Source organism: Salvelinus alpinus, chromosome 29 (assembly GCF_045679555.1).
Source record: "Salvelinus alpinus chromosome 29, SLU_Salpinus.1, whole genome shotgun sequence".
NCBI classification, from domain to species: Eukaryota; Metazoa; Chordata; class Actinopteri; order Salmoniformes; family Salmonidae; genus Salvelinus; species Salvelinus alpinus.
Genome location: NC_092114.1, coordinates 41,901,458 through 41,921,096, shown reverse-complemented (window position 1 = coordinate 41,921,096; position 19,639 = coordinate 41,901,458). Strand labels below are relative to the sequence as shown.

The following is a 19,639-nucleotide window of genomic DNA, read 5'->3' as shown; positions in this document are numbered from 1 at the left end:
GAGACTGATGAAGTGTGAATGAGAGACTGGTGAAGTGTGAATGAGAGACTGGTGAAGTGTGCGCAGCTTGCGACTTTTTTCAAATCATCATTAGAGTCCCATCATGCAGCCTTAGAATGTATTAAACATCAAAACACATATCCCAATGTTTGTACCACAACGAAAGTTACATAAATAACTCTAAATCAAGCATATAGGAGGACCAGTTTCATTCTTAACCGCTCAACACAGAATAGCCGCATGTGCGCACTTCCTTTGAAATTATTTGGGGAAAATATCCTGTCTATTTTATGAAGCTATATTCAATTGTATTCTTCATACTATAAAACAATAAATAAAAAAATGCCACGGAATTCGAAGCAAATCTTGTCTGCTAAATGAACTAGTGTAGCCCACAGCCATATGGCATAAGCCATATCAGGGCCTAACATAAGGACAACTTAGAGTATGCTATTCTATTCTTCTGAAATAGACTACATTTTTCTTCATATCATATAATTAACATCCAATCACATTAACCGTTACTCTCTCGCGGGAATTCCACTAACGGTCCGTATGTAGCCAAACGTAGCTGCTGCTCATTCCGTTTGCTCAAAAATTGATAAATGGTTAAAAAAAAGTAAGGCCCGTGTCCATAGAGACACATACCAGCTCTACTGGTAGTACTGCTACTACCAGCAGTACTACACCTGCACCTGTTGAAGACACAAGTTGTTCTGCTTCCACAAGCACATCCAATGCTAGCATCAGTAATTCTACATCTGTTGTTAGCACAGCTAGCATGGACACTGACAGTTGTGTCTGATGCAGCCGAAGAGCTACTGCCCCTTTACCCGGAAAAGCACCGAACAACAGATAGGGACGTTGGACCATCGAAGAGGCGCAAATATGATGAGAACTACATTTATTTCAGGTTCACTTATATTGGGAGTAGTGCCTTTCATTTACATTACATTTACATTTAAGTCATTTAGCAGACGCTCTTATCCAGAGCGACTTACAAATTGGAAAGTTCATACATATTCATCCTGGTCCCCCCGTGGGGAATGAACCCACAACCCTGGCGTTGCAAGCGCCATGCTCTACCAACTGAGCCACACGGGACCTTTCCTCAACCACAGTGTGTTTTATGTGCAGAAGTACTATCTCACAACTCAATGAAACCTTCACTCTTGTGCAGACATTTAGAAACAAAACATGACCATTTGAAAAATAAGCCACAGGAGTTTTTTGAGCGAGAATTAAGATGACTTTCGAGTAGTAAGAAAAAGACCGTTAATAAGAAGGATCTAGAAGTGTCTTATATGGTGAGCTACCGAGTGGCTAGGACAGACAAGCCCCATACTATTGTGGAGGACTTAATTCGTCCTGCTGCCGTGGATATGGCTGGGACAATGCTGGGGGAAAAGGCCACAAAAAACTATACAGACAATGACTTCATCAAACAACACTGTTTCACGACACATCAGTGACATGGCATACAAGCCAGTGAATTCTATGCTTTACAGCTGGATGAGTCAACAGACAGGGCGGGCCTGGCACAGCTCCTGGTACATGTCCGTTATGTTTATGGGGGGTCAATTAAGGAAGACCACTGCAAACCACTGGAAACCAGGACAACAGGAGAGGATATTGGACAGCTTTGTGACATCGAATGAACTTTGGTGGTCAAGATGTGTTGGTATCTATACTGATGGCGCAAAAGCCATGACAGGGAGACATAGTGGAGTGGTAACGCACGTGCAAGCAGTTGCGCCCAACGCCACTTGGGTACACTGCAGCATCCACTGAGAGGCTCTTGCTGCCAAAGGAATGCCTGACAGCTTGAAAGACGTTTTGGACACTACAGTGAAAATGGTTAACTTTGTTAAAGCAAGGCCCCTGAACTATTGTGTATTTTCTGCACTATGCAACAATATGGGCAGCGACCATGTAACGCTTTTACAACATTCAGAAGTGCGCTGGTTATCAAGGGGCAAAGTATTGACACGTTTTTTTTTTTTAATTGAGAGATGAGCTTAAAGTTTTTTTTACCATAATTTTCACTTGTCTGACCTCTTGCATGATGACGAGTTTCTCACACGACTGGCCTATCTGGGTGATGTTTTTTCTCGCCTGAATGATCTGAATCTAGGATTACAGGGACTCTCCGCAACTATATTCAATGTGCGGGACAGAATTGAGGCAATGATTATGAAGTTGGAGCTCTTCTGTCTGTATTAACAAGGACAACACACAGGTCTTTCCATCATTGTATGATTTTTTTTGTGCAAATAAACTCAAGCTTACGGACAATGTCAAATGTGATATAGCGAAGCACCTCAGTGAGTTGGGAGCACAATTACGCAGGTACTTTCCCGAAACGGGTGACACAAACAACTGGATTCGTTATCCCTTTCATGCCCTGCCTCCAGTCCACTTACTGATATCTGAGCAAGAGAGCCTCATCCAAATTGCAACAAGCGGTTCTGTGAAAATGTTATTTAATCAGAAGCCACTGCTAGATTTCTGGATTGGGCTGCGCTCAGAGTATCCTGCCTTGGCAAATCGCGCTGTTAAGACACTGATGCCCTTTGCAACCACGTACCTATGTGAGAGTGGATTCTCGGCCCTCACAGGCATGAAAACTAAATACAGGCACAGACTGTGTGTGGAAAATGACATTCTCCAATACAACCCAACATTGCAGAGTTATGTGCATCCTTTCAAACACACCCGTCTCATTAACCTGTGGTTAGTTATTCACAATTTTTGATGAACAAATAAGGTTTTATATATAAGATGGTTAAATAAAGAGCAAAATTATTGCTCATTATTTTATTATTATTTGTGCCCTGGTCCTGTAAGAGCTCTTTGTCATTTCCCACGAGCCGGGTTGTGACAAAAACTCACTGTCATTCTTATGTTTATTAAATGTATCGTATAGTGTGTGTGGCAGGCTTAGTTACAATGATGGCAAAAAACAACATTTGAGAGTGCGCTGACCCTGGTGCTAGAGGTGGTATGCCACTGGAAGTTGAATGTTTGAAGGGGTACGGGACTATAACAATTTTGGGAACCACTGGTGTAGGCTGTATTAAATTGATTTATTATACTTTTTTAAAATGTAGATGTTCCAAAAATCTGAATCAGTGGCTTGTAGGCTATGTTAGGAAGCAAGGAGATGCTAAACGTGTTTATGCTAATTATTATTATTTATTTTTTTACCCCTTTTATCTCCCCAATTTCATGGTATCCAATTGGTAGTAGTTACAGTCTTGTCTCATCGCTGCAACTCCCGTACGGACTCAGGAGAGGCGAAGGTCGAGAGCCATGCGTCCTCCGAAACACAACCCAACCTAGCCACACTGCTTCTTGACACAATGCACATCCAACCCGGAAGTCACCCGCACCAATGTGTCGGAGGAAACACTGTACACCTGGCAACCTGATCAGCGTGCACTGCGCCCGGCCCGACACAGGAGTCACTAGTGCACGATGAGACAAGGATATCCCTGCCGGCCAAACCCTCCCTAACCCGGACGACACTGGGCCAATTGTGCGCCGCCCCATGGGCCTCCCGGTCGCGGCCGGCTACGACAGAGCCTGGGCTCGAACCCAGAATCTCTGGTGGCAGAGATTAGAGATTAGCCTTAGACCACTGCGCCACCTGGGAGGCCCTGTGTTTATGCTAATTAACGGTCAATCAGCGGCTGACAAAATTACATGACCACCACAGCCCTAGTTCCCATATCCAGTTTTCAGCGGAAAAGGAAGCTAGGTTGAATTATCCCTGAAAACCGCATGCATCCAGTTGATGCAACTCCGCTAAAGGTGATGTTACCCAATCAGCTTTCTGCATTTCTCCACACAGGCACAGAGACCACATCCAACCTCAACCAGAAACTCTACTACCATGTGATTGGCACCAACCAATCAGAGGACATCCTGGTGGCTGAGTTCCCTGACAATCCAAAATGGCACAGTGGAGTAACGGTGGGCTTAGAAGAGCAAATGCTTTTTTCATTCCATTTCCTACCTGTTGTACACCACATTCTCCATGTAACTCTACTGCTATGACTCTCTCTTTATGTCTCATCTCCCTCACTTTTGTCTCTCTCCTCCACCTTATTTGCCTCTCTTTCTCTCGGATCTGTCTTCTCTTTCTATCATTTGATCTCAGTTTGTAAGTAAAGACTCGCATTGCTCTCTCTCTCTCTCTCTCGCTCTCTCTCTCTAGGTGTCAGATGACGGCAGGTATGCAGTGCTGGACATCACAGAGGGCTGTGAGCCAGTCAACCAGCTGTGGTACTGTGACCTGCAGAAGCTGCCCAATGGCATCACAGGTCTGTCCCTACCGTCTTAATCAGACCCTGTTCTTATTGTCCTGTACAGATGCGGTCAAATATTTTCGCTCCCTTGCATGATTCACTTTTTCTTCTAAAATATGTTGGAATTAAAACAACTTTTGGTATTTGGTTTACAACTGCACAGGACCAAGAAAAACTGACATTTTGGTTTTTCAAATGGCCTGGATGAAATTATTCAAAATGTAAATGAATGTGGTTGGAGGCAAGTGATTCTAGTTTACTGGTAATTTATCTCTAACCACATTCTGCTCCATTGCACTCCATTGTATATTGCAAGTGTGCCAATATATACTGAACAAAAATATAAACGCAACATGCAACAATTTCAAAGATTTTGCTGAGTTACAGGAAATCAGTCAATTGAAATAAATTCATTAGGCCCTAATCTATGGATTTCACATGGGTGGGCTTGGGAGGGCATAGGCCCACCCACTTGGGAGTCAGGCCCACCCACAGGGGAGCCAGGCCCAGCCAATCAGAATGAGTTTTTCCCCGCAAAAGGGCTTTATTGCAGACAGAAATACTCCTCAGCACTACTCCACCCCCAATAAAATGCTCATTAACAGGGATGTAAACTAATTTGTGCCCAAAATTTGAGAGAAATAAGCTTTTTGTGCGTATGGAGCATTTCTGGGGTCTTTTATTTCAGCTCATGAAACATGGGACCAACAATTAACCTGTTGCGTTTATATTTTTGTTCAGTGTTTGACTCCGTCTGTACCTATAGGCCTGCTGCCCTGGGTGAAGCTGGTGGCTAACTTTGAGGCACAGTACTCCTACATCACCAACGAGGGCAGTGTGTTCACCTTCCGCACCAACCTGGACGCCCCTCGTTACTGCCTGATCAACATTGACCTGGAGAAACCAGACAAGGACCACTGGAGGACCCTCCTACCCCAGCATGACAAGGACGTCCTGGGTAAGACAACTTGAGCAGTGGTCTCAAACCCTCCCTCCGTTCTGAAGAGCTACAGGGTGTGCAGGATTTTGTTCCGGCCCACTACTAAAACAACTGATATGACCTAATACCTAATCCTGATGATGGTGATTAGCGGAATCAGATGTTTTTAGTGCTGGGCTGAAACGAAAACCTTCGACGTGAATATCCAGAATCAGGGATGGAGACCACTGGATTAAATATATACCGTGTGGTTAGGTTTAACTTTTTTAATTGACATATTCATGCTTCAGTCTATCAACCACAGTGAGTGGTAACTTCTCGTCTTGGTTAACCGACCTTCGTCATATCATGAATTTAAAATAAAAAGTAAAACTTTTGCAAGTAAGGGAACTTTGTCTCATGTATCATGTTTTAGAACAAAACACCTGCAAGAGGTTTGTGACGTAGCAAGGTACTAGATCGGCCCTCGGTCAAGTTCCTGGCTAACTAGATGTGCAGGTGTTGCATTGCATCAACCAATGGTTCACCATTGTTCAGTGCCTTCAGAAAGTATTCACACCCCTTGATTTTCCCCCACATTTTGTTGTGTTACAGCCTGAATTTAAAATGGATGAAATTTAGATTTTTTTTGTCACTGGCTAACACACAATATCCCATAATGTCAAAGTGGAAATATATTTTTTGAATTAAACATGAAAAGCTGAAATGTCTTGAGTCAATAAGTATTCAACCCCTTTGTTATGGTAAGCCTAAATAAGTTCAGGAGTAAAAATTGGCTTAACACGTTACGTAATAAGTTCCATGGACTCAGTCTGTGTGCAATAATAGTGTTTAATATGATTTTTGAATGACTACCTCATCTCTGTACCCCACACATACAATTATCTATAAGGTCCCTCAGTCGAGCAGTGGATTTCAAACACAGATTCAACCGCAAAGGTTTTCCAATGCCTCCCAAATAATGGCACCTATTGGTTGATGGGTAAAAAAAAAAAAAAAGCAGACATTGAATATCCTTTTGAGCATGGTGAAGTTATTAATTACACTTTGGATGGTGTATCAATACACCCAGTCACTACCACTCTCCTTCCAAACTCAGTTGCTGGAGAGGAAGGAAACCGTTCAGGGATTTCACCATGAGGCCAATGGTGACAGTTACAGAGTTTAATGGCTGTGATAGGAGAAAACTGAGGGTGGATCAACGACATTGTAGCTACTCCACAATACTAACCTTATTGACTGAGGGAAAAGAAGGAAGCCTGTATAGAATAAAATATTCCAAAACATGCATCCTGTTTGCAACAAGACACTAAAGTAATACTGCAAAAAATGTCGCAAAGCAATTCACTTTTTGTCCTGAATACAAAGTGTAATGTTTGGGGCAAATCCAATATAACACATTACAGTAACACTCTTCATATTTTCAAGCATAGTGGTGGCTGCTTTATGTTATGGGTATACTTGTAATTGTTATGGACTGGGGAGTTTTTCAAGATAAAAAAGAAACTTAATGGAGCACAGACAAAATCCTAGAAGTAAACTTGTTTCAGTCTGCTTTTCACCAGACACTGGGAGATGAATTCACCTTCCAGCAGGACAATAACCTAAAACACAAGGGCAAATCTACACAGGAGTTGCTTACCAAGAAGACATTGAATGTTCCTGAGTGGCCGAGTTACAGTTTTGGCTTATATAGCTGAAGTCGGAAGTTTACATACACTTAGGTTGGAGTCATTAAAACTCGTTTTTCAACCACTCTACAAATTTCTTGTTAACAAACTATAATTTTGGCAAGTCGGTTAGGACATCTACTTTTTGCATGACACAAATCATTTTCCCAACAATTGTTTACAGACAGATTATTTCACTTAAAATTCACTGTATCACAATTCCAGTGGGTCATAAGTTTACATACACTAAGTTGACTGTGAAAATTCAGCCGTCATACCTCTCAGGAAGGAGACGCGTTCTGTCTCCTAGAGATTAACGTACTTTGGTGCGAAAAGTGCAAATCAATCCCAGAACAACAGCAAAGGACCTTGTGAAGATGCTGGAGGAAACAGGTACAAAAGTATCTATATCCACAGTAAAACGAGTCCTATATCGACATAACCTGAAAGGCCGCTCAGCAAGGAAGAAGCCACTGCTCCAAAACAGCCATAAAAAAGCCAGACTACGGTTTGCAACTGCACATGGGGACAAAGATTGTTCTTTTTGGAGAAATGTCCTCTGGTCTGATGAAAAAAAACAGAACTGTTTGGCCATAATGACCATCGTTATGTTTGGAGGAAAAAGGGTGAGGCTTGCAAGCCGAAGAACACCATCCCAACCGTGAAGCACAGTGGTGGCAGCATCATGTTGTGGGGGTGCTTTGCTGCAGGAGGGACTGGTGCACTTCACAAAATAGATGGCATCATGAGGAACGAAAAATTTGTGGATATATTGAAGCAACGTCTCAAGAAATCAGTCAGGAAGTTAAAGCTTTGTCGCAAATGGGTCTTCCAAATGGACAATGACCCCAAGCATACTTCCAAAGTTGTGGCAAAATGGCTTAAGGACAACAAAGTCAAGGTATTGGAGTGGCCATCACAAAGCCCTGACCTCAATCCTATAGAAAATTTGTGGGCAGAACTGAAAAGCGTGTGCGAGCAAGGAGGCCTACAAACCTGACTCAGTTACACCAGCTCTGTCAAGAGGAATGGGCCAAAATTCACCCAACTTATTGTGGGAAGCTTGTGGAAGGCTACCCGAATTGTTTGACCCAAGTGAAACAATGTAAAGGCAATGCTACCAAATACTAAGTGAGTGTATGTAAACTTCTGACCCACTGGGAATGTGATGAAAGAAATAAAAGCTGAAATAAATAATTCTCTAAACTATTATTATGACAATTCACATTCTTAAAATAAAGTGGTGATCCTAACCGACCTAAAACAGGGACTTTTTACTAGGATTAAATGTCAGGAATTGTGAAAAACTGAGTTTAAATGTATTTGGCTAAGGTGTATGTAAACTTCCGACTTCAACTGCATCTACTTGAAATTCTATGGCAATACCTGAAAATGGTTGTCTAGCAATAATCAGCAACCAATTTGACAGAGCTTGAAGAATTCTCAAAAGATTAACGGGCAAATGCTGCACAATCCAGGTGTAGAAAGCTCTTAGAGACTGACTCAGAAAGACTCACAGCTGTAATCGCTGCCAAAGGTGCTTCTACAAAGTATTGACTCAGGGGTGTGAATACTAGATATTAGATATTTCTTTATTTCAGTTTCAATAAATGTGCAAAAATTTATAAAAACATGTTTTCACTTTGTCATTATGGGATATTGTGTGTAGATGGGTGAGAAAAAGTTATATTAAATCAAGTTTCAATTCAGACTGTAACACAACAAAATGTGGAATAAGTCAAGGGGTATGAATACTTTCTGAAGGCACTTTAAGCATTGTCCGGGAACTTTGTCTCATGAATTACGTTCTGACATCCAACACACCTGCAAGAGGTTTGTGACGTAGCAAGTTGATAGGTCATAAGATACCTATCCAGGCTTGGTAAGATCTGGCACACTTTTTCAATGTAGTGGGGCAAAAACCTTCAAAAAATTTCAGTATACCATTTAAAACCCCTTTATTCATAGGCTACTTTTGACTAATGATCAGGATAAAAGGACGCACATATGCGATGCTGTTAAACCAGCCTTAATTAAGGTGAGGGTAGGCTATGCTTGGTTTTTAATTAAATTAAACGAAATAGGGGGAAACCAATTGTTTTTTAAATGTTTCTGCATACGAGATTCACTGGCACAAAAGGCTCTCCTTCCATGGGCACTGTGTGTCGTGGCTGGATAGTCTGCGCTTCCGCAAAATCCATGACATTATCAACAGCGTTGCCGTTAAGATCTGCTTCTTGTGGGTCTCATTAGCGCTACATGAAATTGTCACTTTTGCGCTTGTTTTTAAGGACACACCTGCTATTGCCACCCCTAACCACCTCAGTGCACGTGAGCTGATGTTAGACATATAAATTGCCGAATCTGGCGTTAGGGCTGGAAAGACCCGTTTGCATGACGAAATTGCATTTTTTGACACTTGTGCCTCCTTCGCGCAAGCCGAAAATAAAGCCCTCATTCTGTTAGCTGAGAGATTTTAAATGGGTACTGAATGTGATGCCATAGATGTCTAGTCTGGTTTGTGATGTATGCTCAGTGTATTGATAGGGTCAAGGTTGTGTGTCTCTCTCACTCTCTCTCTATCCATCCGTCTGTGCACTTACACTTAGAAATGTACAAACTCATACACACGAGTATAACCTTAACTGCAGGTGTACACATACACACAAAAACTCAGCAAAAAAAGAAATGTCCCTTTTTCAGGACCCTGTCTTTCAAAGATAATTCATAAAAATCCAAATAACTTCACAGATCTCCATTGTAAAGGGTTTAAACACTGTTTGTTCAATGAACCATAAACAATTAATGAACATGCACCTGTGGAACGGTCGTTAAGACACTAACAGCTTACAGACGGTAGGCAATTAAGGTCACAGTTATGAAAACTTAGGACACTAAGAGGCCTTTCTACTGACTCTGAAAAACACCAAAAGAAAGATGCCCAGGGTCCCTGCTCATCTGTGTGTACATGCCTTAGGCATGCTGCAAGGAGGCATGAGGACTGCAGATGTGGCCAGGTCTGTACTGTGAGACGCCTAAGACAGCACTGCAGGGAGACAGGACGGACAGCTGATCGTCCTCGGCAGTGGCAGACCACATGTAACAACACCTGCACAGGATCGGTACATCCAATCATCACACCTGTGGGACAGGTACAGGATGGCAACAACAACTGCCCGAGTTATACCAGGAATGTCGCGTTTTTGTCTCACCAGGGGTGATGGTCGGATTTGCGTTTATCGTCGAAGGAATGAGCGTTACACTGAGGCCTGTACTCTAGAGCGGGATCGATTTGGAGGTGGAGGGTCCGTCATGGTCTGGAGCGGTGTGTCACAGCATCATCAGCCTGAGCTTGTTGTCATTGCACGCAATCTCACCGCTGTGCGTTACAGGGAAGACATCCTCCTCCCTCATGTGGTACCCTTCCTGCAGGCTCATCCTGACATGACCCTTCAGCATGACTATGCCACCAGCCATACTGCTCGTTCTGTGCGTGATTTCCTGCAAGACAGGAATGTCAGTGTTCTGCCATGGCCAGCGAAGAGCACAGATCTCAATCCCATTGAGCACGTCTGGGACCTGTTGGATCGGAGGGTGATGGCTCGGGCCATTCACCCCAGAAATGTCCGGGAACTTGCAGGTGCCTTGGTGGAAGAGTGGGGTAACATCTCACAGCAAGAACTGGCAAATCTGGTGCAGTCCATGAGGAGGAGATGCACTACAGTACTTAATGCAGCTGGTGGCAACACCAGATACTGACTGTTACTTTTGATTTTGACCCCCCTTTGTTCAGGGACACATTATTCAATTTCTGTTAGTCACATGTCTGTGGAACTTGTTTTTAGTTTATGTCTCAGTTGTTGAATCTTGTTATGTTCATACAAATATTTACACATGTTAAGTTTGCTGAAAATAAACGCAGTTGACAGTGAGAGGACGTTTCTTTTTTTGCTGAGTTTACATACTGTTGGAAATCAAGAAACTCAAGCTGCAGTATTGACATTTAGTTCTATTCATATTCTACTTCACTTACTAGCATTGCACTTCTTGGCTGAACTCCCTATACTAGAATGTAGAGATCGACCGATTATGATTTTTCAACACGATACCGGTTATTGAAGGACCAAAAAAAGTGCAATATGTGCCATGTAAAATAGCTAACGTTTAAGTTCCTTGCTCAGAACATGAGAACATATGAAAGCTGGTTGTTCAGTATTCACAGTTCTTCAATATTCCCAGGTAAGAAATTTTAGGTTGTAGTTATTATAGGAATTATGACGCGTCGACTATTTCTCTATACCATTTGTATTTCATATTCCTTTGACTATTGGATGTTCTTATAGGCACTTTAGTATTGCCAGCCTAATCTCGGGGGTTGATAGGCTTGAATTCATAAACAGCGCTGTGCTTCCAGCATTGCTAAGAGCTGCTCGCAAACGCAGTAAAGTGCTGTTTGAATTCCTGCTGCTATCTACCACCGCTCAGACAGACTGCTATATCAAATCATAGACTTAATTATAATAAACACACAGAAATATGAGCCTTTGGTCATTAATATGGTCAAATCCGGAAACTATCATTTCGAAAACAAAACGTTTATTCTTTCAGTGAAATACGGAACCATTCCGTATTTTGTCAAACGGGTGGGAACCCTAAGACTAAATATTGCTGTTACATTGCACAACCTTCAATGTTATGTCATAATTATGTAAAATTATGGCAGATTTAATTACGGTCTTTGTTTGGAAGAAACAGGGTATATACGGCCCAGACTGTTGCATATACCCTGAATCTGCTTGCAAGAGAAGTGACACAATGTCCCTAGTTAATATTGCCTGCTAACATGCATTTATTTTAACTAAATATGTAGGTTTAAAGAAATATACTTCTGTGTATTGATTTTAAGAAAGGCATTGATGTTTATGGTTAGGTACATTTGTGCAACGAATATGCTTTTTTCACGAATGCGCTTTTGTTAAATCATCACCCTTTTGGCGAAGTTGAAACAGGCACAGCATTGATTATATGCAACGCAGGACAAGCTAGTTAACCTATTTATATCATCAACCATGTGTAGTTAACTAGGGATTATGTGAAGATTGATTGTTTTTTATAAGATCAATTTAATGCTAGCTAGCAACTTACCTTGGCTCCTTGCATCAGCAAGGTCCTTTTGACGCTGCACTCGCGTAACAGGTGGTCAGCCTGCCACGCAGTTTCCTTATGGATTGCAATGTAATCGGCGTCCAAAAGGCTGATTAACGATTGTTATGAAAATGGCGATTAATCGGTCGACCTCTACTAGAATGTCCAGTGTAGTTACTGTATCTTAGACAAAGTCCATTTGAGGTGAAAGGAGTAAACAGAGTTTGTGTTCCATGCTGTACAGAAGCAGACTGCCATCTGTTGGACAATAGAAAAACAGCAGTGTACTTTAACGTTGAAAAATGAGCATACATGATAAACTAATTGAGCAGCGTAACAGATGGGCTACAGTTAGTCAAGTGACAGTCCAGTACAGCATTGGTGTCCCTTAAAAGAATGCACAACTCGTCGTACATTAACATGAATGGGGTATGGCAGCCGATGACCTTACAGAGTTCCACTTCTTTCAGCAAAAAACAAGAAACTGCGGCTGCTGTGGGCTAAGGAACAAAAACACTGGACACTGGAAAATTGGAAAAACATTGCTTGGTCTGATGAATCCCGGTTCATGTTGTTTCATGCTGATGGGAGGACTAGGGTATGGAGAAAACCACGAGTACATGCATCCATCATGCTGCGTGTCAACATTGCAGGCTGGTGGTGTGATAGTGTGGGGGGTGTTTTCATGGCACACATTGGTTTCCTTGATAAAAGTGGAGCAACGTTTGAATGCCACAGGATATTTGAACATCATTGCCAATCAGGTGCATCCCTTCATGGCAGCAGTGAATAAAACATTTTCAGGAGGATAATGCCCCATGCCACAAGGGTAGGATTATCCAGGAATGGTTCCACGAACATGACAGTGAATTCAGCTTACTGCAGTGGCTTCCCCAGTCACCAGATCTCAATCCAATTGAGCATCTGTGGGATGAGACGGAACAGGCTATTTAGAGTAGAGATCCACTACCAGCCAACTTGACACAACTGTGGGAAGCATTGGAGACAACATGGGCCAGCGTCCCTGTGGAACACTTTCGACACCTTGTAGAGTCCATGCCCCGACGAATCGAGGCTGTTCTGAGGACAAAGGGGGGTGCAACTCAATATTAGGAAGGTGTTCCTAATGTTTTGTACACTCAGTGTATATGTCAGGTTGTTGGTGCATTATGCTTTTGTTATAATGCTTCAAGTTTTAAACAGAAATAAATGACCTGCTGATATGCTCATAAAGAAACCAATTAGCCTACATTGTGAGCATTTTCTCTGTGTTCCTATAGGCTCTGTGGCCTGTGTGAACCAGCACCACCTGTTGGTCAACTATGTCCATGACGTGAAGGACATCCTGCAGTTGTATGAGCTGTCCACTGGTGGTCTGGTCAGAGATCTGCCTCTGGACGTGGGCACTGTGGTGGGCCTCAGCTGTAAGAAGAAACACACTGACTTCTTCTACAAGTTCACCTCCTTCACCACGCCAGGTACTGTACTGTCTCGCAGGGGATACTCAACTTATTTTGCGGTGTGAGATATATGAAAAGGATATGTCATTTATTGGGACTAACCTATGGACGAGGCTGATGTTCATTGGCATAACCTGAAGTGTTTGTTTTCACCTAATTATGATTCATTAGGGTTAACATCCTCACTATGGAGTGATGGCTAACGTTCAACACAAAGAAGACTAACTTTGAATACTAATGTTGGGTACCTTCTCTGCCAACTTTCTCTTCATCTCTAACCTTTGACCTCCTCATGACCTCAAACCCCCTACCTATGTGTCGTGTCCCTCCCAGGTGTGATCTACCACTGTGACCTGAGCCAGGCGTCTCCAGAACCCACGGTGTTCCGACAGGTAGAGGTGAAGGGTATTCAACAGGAGGACTATGAGACCAACCAGGTATGACAACAGCAGATTGCAACTAAGCACAGTAACAACTTATAGTATCTGGACAATCTCAGTATGAGGACATTGTTGTGTGTTTCAGGTGTTTTACCCCAGTAAGGATGGAACTAAAATCCCCATGTTTCTGGTGCACGCCCGTGGTCTAAAGAAGGACGGATCACATCCTGTCTTCCTGTACGGATATGGAGGTTTTGAGAACTCCATCCAACCATACTACAAGTTAGTATCACAATGCATGAGTCTCCAGTGGAACGTTATGTATCTTTCCCCTCCAGGAATTCATAAGTATAATTCATCCAAATGACCTGTATTCTGTGTCGGTGGGATTTGAGTGACACCTGTCCTCTCTCTGTCTCTCTCTCTGTGTCTCTGTGTCTGTCAGTGTTCCGTACCTGCTGTTTGTCAGACACCTGGGGGGAATCCTGGCTGTAGCCAACATCAGAGGAGGAGGGGAGTACGGACAGACCTGGCACAAAGGTACTGTGTCTTCACCGCATAAAGACACATAGAAATAGCTTGATTTAACCTAAGACTATGGGCTGTCTATTTTAAGAGCACAGCTTTTCACTATTCTGCCTTCACCTTTCATCCTCGGGTGGAGCAAATAAGATGAGCAGGAAACGACTGTAGTTATGACTATTGAGATCCAGGCTCAGTCTATCTCTGTAGCCCAGTTGGTAGAGCATGGTGCTGCTTTGGCGGTTGCAACGCCAGGATAGTGGGTTCGATTCCCGGGTCCACCTGCACGTAAAATGTATGGATGGTTTGCATGCTTTGGTTAAAAATGTCTGCTAAATGGCAAATATTATGAATATAACAGTAATAATATCTATAGACTATGGCTGTATCCTGTTGAGTTGAATTCCTGTCTCTGTCTAGGTGGTGCCCTGGGGAACAAGATGAATTGCTTTGACGACTTCCAGTGTGCAGCAGAGTATCTGATCCAAGAGAACTACACCACAGCCAGCCGCATAGCCATCAACGGAGCCTCCAATGGGGGACTGCTCGTGGGTATGGAGAGGGGATGGGGAAGAGTGTGTGTGTGTGTGTGCGTGTTTTAAGACCATCTTTCTAAATTGTCTCCTAGTTCGATCAGTCATTACTGTATTATCTAATTTCATTTTTTTATATCTTCAGTATGATTGTTAATTTAAAATATATCCAATAGTAGTTAGCTACTTAGCTTCAATTAATTCAGTGATTACACAGCACATTAAACAGTAGTAAGCTACATGATTTAGAAAGACTGCCAACCATATTGCATTGTACAAACCCAACTAAAGTGTTCTTCCCTATTTTAATTGGCCATTTAGGAAAGATTGGATGTTGTTGTAGTGTGTGTGACGGTCAAAGTGAGTTGGGTATGTTTTAAGAAGTGTAACAAGTGTAAGACAGGTCTCTCTCTCTCTCTCTCTCTCACAACACACCGAGAATCTCACTGCCGATAGGTACTTATCACAGTGGGAGCCCGTTCCTTTGCTTGCTAGAACAAAAGCAGAGCCTGCTGTGTGCCAACCCACCCTTATTAAAAAACGATTGCAGTATGTTGCAAATACTGCATCCAAAATAACAGTTGATTGCAGTTACTGCACTTTCACTGCACATTCAAAACGGCAATTGTTCGTGGACAACAACTTGACTTTGGGCCAATCAGAGGGCACGAACCCCCACGTGGGGAAGCCAACAAAAAAGGGAAAAAAAGAGGGCATTGTCTCCACGGATGAGCCAGTCACACTTCATATGCAACGTAGGCTATGGGATGGTAGCTAGCTAAGTGCACAGACGCAATGCACACAACACTAAATACTTCCTCCAAGCTAGCTAACCACTGTAGCTATTATTAACGTTATAATTTAATCACAATGGGTTCGTTAGTTTTCATGAAACAGCTTCCTGTGTTAGCTGCCGAGTTAGTGCAGTGTCCTTAGCTAGCTGTCTAGTAATGTTGTGCTAGCTAGCAAATATGCTAAACATTTTTGCTATGGGCTGGCAGTATGGGATTATGGAGAGTGAATTAAATGTGTTCTTTGTCATCTTGCTAGGTAGTTATCTGGCTAGTATCAACAAGTGCTTTCTACAAAATAACAACATTAGCGCAGCCAGCTTGGAATCTAGACCATAAGCAATACACATGGATATGCATTGCCAAACAACACTGCTGCCACTTCCTGGTTTGGAGTATTTTAACCAGGCTGAGTGGCTGACGACTTCCAAGGTCTTTGCGGACACCGGTGTGTCTGAGATTTAACTCTTTCTCTCACGCACACCCAGCGGCATGTGTGAACCAACGTCCGGACCTGTTCGGCTGTGCTGTGGCTGAAGTTGGGGTGATGGACATGCTCAAGTTCCACAAGTTCACCATCGGCCACGCCTGGACCACTGACTACGGCTGCGCAGACCACCCTGAGCAGTTCAAATGGCTCATTGAGTAAGTCTGGCATACTCAATCACACACACACACACACACACTAAACATACATCACATACTGAACATAAACACAACTGCATTGGACGGCGCGTTCTACCTTTGCACATGCACTTTGTAATTTGTACAATAAATACATTCTTCCTCCCTCCTCTCCCCTCTCACCCTCAGGTACTCCCCTCTTCACAACCTCCCCCCTAGCTCTCACGCTGGCGCTGCCTACCCTGCCATGCTCCTACTGACTGCCGACCATGACGACCGGGTGGTGCCCCTCCACACCCTGAAGTACTGTGCCACACTGCAGCACGGTGTGGGCAGCAGCCCCGGGCAGCGCCAGCCTCTCATGGTCAGGGTGGACACCCGCAGCGGTCACGGAGCGGGCAAGCCTACTGCTAAGGCCATCCTGGAGGATACTCACATCTTCTCCTTCATCGCCCAGACACTGGGGCTGAGCTGGAGAGAGTGAGGGAGGGAGGAGAGGTCGAAGGGGGAGCAGAAAAGGGGAGGGAAAAGGTAAAGGAAAAGTGAGAAAAAGTGAGAAAAAGAGGAGTAGCGGGAGAGATTAGCAGAGACAGCGGAGGTTAGGAGAGAGGAATGGGGGAGGGACATTTAAGGAGTGGAGGGAGGATGAGACAAGAGTACTGGGAAAACAGGTGGTGTTTGACAAACTGATACTGTACACTATAACTGATACTGTGCACTATAAAACCCCACAGTGGACGTGTCATAATACCCATAAAATCTAACAGTCAAACATTTTTCCCATAGGGGATTTTAGAAACACTTCAAATAAGGGCTGTGTTTCGTGTAGGCTTACCCTGATGTGATGTTTTGATAACTTATCAATATATTCACTTAATTTTGTATAAATAAAATGTTATTTCTACGATTCTTTTGCCAATTGTACATCATTTATCACTTTTTCCTGTAATGGAATTTTTTTGTGGGTAAGATTGCTTCCACTTAGTTCTCTAGGATGCACTTGTCCTCTATACCCAGTAGGTGGCAGTATGTTACAGTGGAATAGCTCTACGGAGCTTCACTTCCTGACTGCAACCTTAGCTGTCAGCCAGACTGCCCTGATTTCCAATACAATGATTAACAGTCCTCACCGATGACAGTCTTATCCAATAGCTACCCTATTCAGAGAAAAATAAGCACAAAATGTATACCTTGGCTTTCTCGATTGTGCCATCCACCATAGCCTGAACGCGTTTAGCTTTTTGAAAATGGACCCATTTCAAGGTCTTTCAGCTAATTAGCTGTGAATGTGTTTATACAAGTGCTCTCTCTGTATTGAAAGACGAGGCAAAATGAAAAACAGTGCTGTCATTCGTTGCATTATATGGGGGTTCATTCAGTCGTGCTCTGTTCATCAATTCAGTCTTGAAATAGAGGCATCTTTCAACTTGTTTTATAATCGCAACCACAAATTGCAACTCCAGTCCTACCACACCGTAATAGCAAGCTTAAGGGCGGCAGGTAGCCTAGCGGTTAAGACCGTTGGGCCAGTAACCGGAAGGTTGCTGGTTTGAATCCCCAAGCCAACTAGGAGAAAAATCTGCCGATGTGCCCGTGAGCAAAGCACTTCATGCTAATTGCTCCTGTAAGTCGATGTGGATAAGAGCGTCTGTTAAAATGCAAGGTGTCTGTCTTTTCTTGAATTTGTTTATACCGAGAACAGAGGTGAGCCATGTGACCCTAGCTAGCAGGAAGTGGTAAGCTGTCGCACTGCTGGCTCTAACCCGCCCTCCGACCTTAAGGGACACGCAACGCCTCCAATTAGGCCTGGTTAAGGTTGACGAGCTCATTAGCATCTCTTAGGGGAGGGTGTAGGGGTCAGAGGGGGTACCGCCCTGGGCTCTGACAGGTATGGGTCTGTACCCCTCCAATATGCCACTCTATAATTTGTCACAAGCCCTCTACACTCTGGGGACCAGGAGGGAGACCAGGGGTTCTGTGCCCCCCCATCTAATTTGTATCCAATCTAAGCTCCCCATCATCGCCTCTCACTCTGCAAACTTCCAGGGGTAGAATCTAATTCAGCAGCGTGACAGATGTTGTGGCCAATGGTGCGTGCAGTTCAACTCCCTCGTTAGCACATTGAGTGGCACACCTGTTTTACTTATCACATTCCTACTTTCCCACTGAAAGGATTTTTAGGGAGGATGGAAAATTGCCATTTTTCCACGCATGGCCGGGTTTTCAGTAAGCGCACATAGGCGGTTTGGTGACAGGTGCTGAATGGATGGGGCGGGTTTGGAGGTCATACAGTGACCCTGCTACATAAATCATCTGGAGAGACACTGAATCAGAGGGTGAGGACTAGGGTGGGGTGGAACTCATCACAGGAGATTCAGAAATACAGGACGCAATTCAGCTATTGGAGAGAAAGGGATTGACTATGGCTAAACGAGGTTGTTTCATTTAACCTGGGTGTATAGCAAATAACTTTACCTCTGTGGAATCTACCTGGTGTGATCAGAGCTTATACACATTCAGCTATTCCTCTCTATCTTTTGCTCATTCCTTATTCCGTCAATCTTTCATCATTAACGTACACATCTGAAACATCAGCGCTACGTATTCCTCAATGCGCCTTATTCCCCCCCCCCCAAAAAAACTGTTGGAAACACTGCCTAATTGAGCCCCTAGACCCGGGAAATTGCCAAATTTGTGCCGAGATGAATGGTCCTGGCATGGCTTTTTCGCCTAGCCAAATTAATTCTCTGGTGTGTCGTGCGCCCCTACAAACCCCATCCGTCAAAGGCTCCCTAATCGATTTATTCACAGACTCCCCATCTGCCACCACTGCGCCTCTCACTCAGTTCAGCTGGTGCCAGGGTCACGGCCCAGGTGGTGTTTTGTTGTTATGTCTACCAAGGTGTATTGTACGACAAGGATTGACACATTTCCTTTTCATGTTATGTAGTTTTGCATCTAAGGGTTGATAGGGCAAAAGACTCATGGCGCTGGTAGAGGGTGGTAGGGCGGCTGTGGCTTGGCCCCAATTTGACAGTCTGGGCACATGCTCGTCTGGCGACTGGTGGGGCCTAATGGCGTTTTCATGGGCGGCCCCTCTGCCACTAAGGAATCCTAGCGACAGGCTGAGGGGAACATCTGCTGCCAAAACGTCCTCTGAATTCAGCCCTGCAAATAACCAGATACTCCACCCAGAGACGGGAGTTTAAGGCTTTGGTGATTTCACAGTGATTTGTAAAGTGATATAGTGCAGAGTGTATCTAC

General features: G+C 43.6%; 1 protein-coding gene across 1 annotated transcript in view; it reads left to right on the top strand.

Moving 5' to 3' along the window:
- LOC139559050 (prolyl endopeptidase-like) overlaps positions 1-17,282 on the top strand; it is a 29,003-nt gene extending 11,721 nt beyond the window's left edge. Inside the window, exons 6-15 of the mRNA XM_071374699.1 lie at positions 3,854-3,975; positions 4,220-4,325; positions 5,077-5,268; positions 13,346-13,543; positions 13,859-13,962; positions 14,051-14,187; positions 14,351-14,445; positions 14,848-14,979; positions 16,240-16,396; positions 16,565-17,282. Of these exons, the coding sequence (XP_071230800.1) occupies positions 3,854-3,975; positions 4,220-4,325; positions 5,077-5,268; positions 13,346-13,543; positions 13,859-13,962; positions 14,051-14,187; positions 14,351-14,445; positions 14,848-14,979; positions 16,240-16,396; positions 16,565-16,859 (1,538 nt within the window). The 3' untranslated portion in view covers positions 16,860-17,282. The remainder of the gene's footprint in view (positions 1-3,853; positions 3,976-4,219; positions 4,326-5,076; positions 5,269-13,345; positions 13,544-13,858; positions 13,963-14,050; positions 14,188-14,350; positions 14,446-14,847; positions 14,980-16,239; positions 16,397-16,564) is intronic.
- Positions 17,283-19,639: the final 2,357 nt, after the last annotated feature.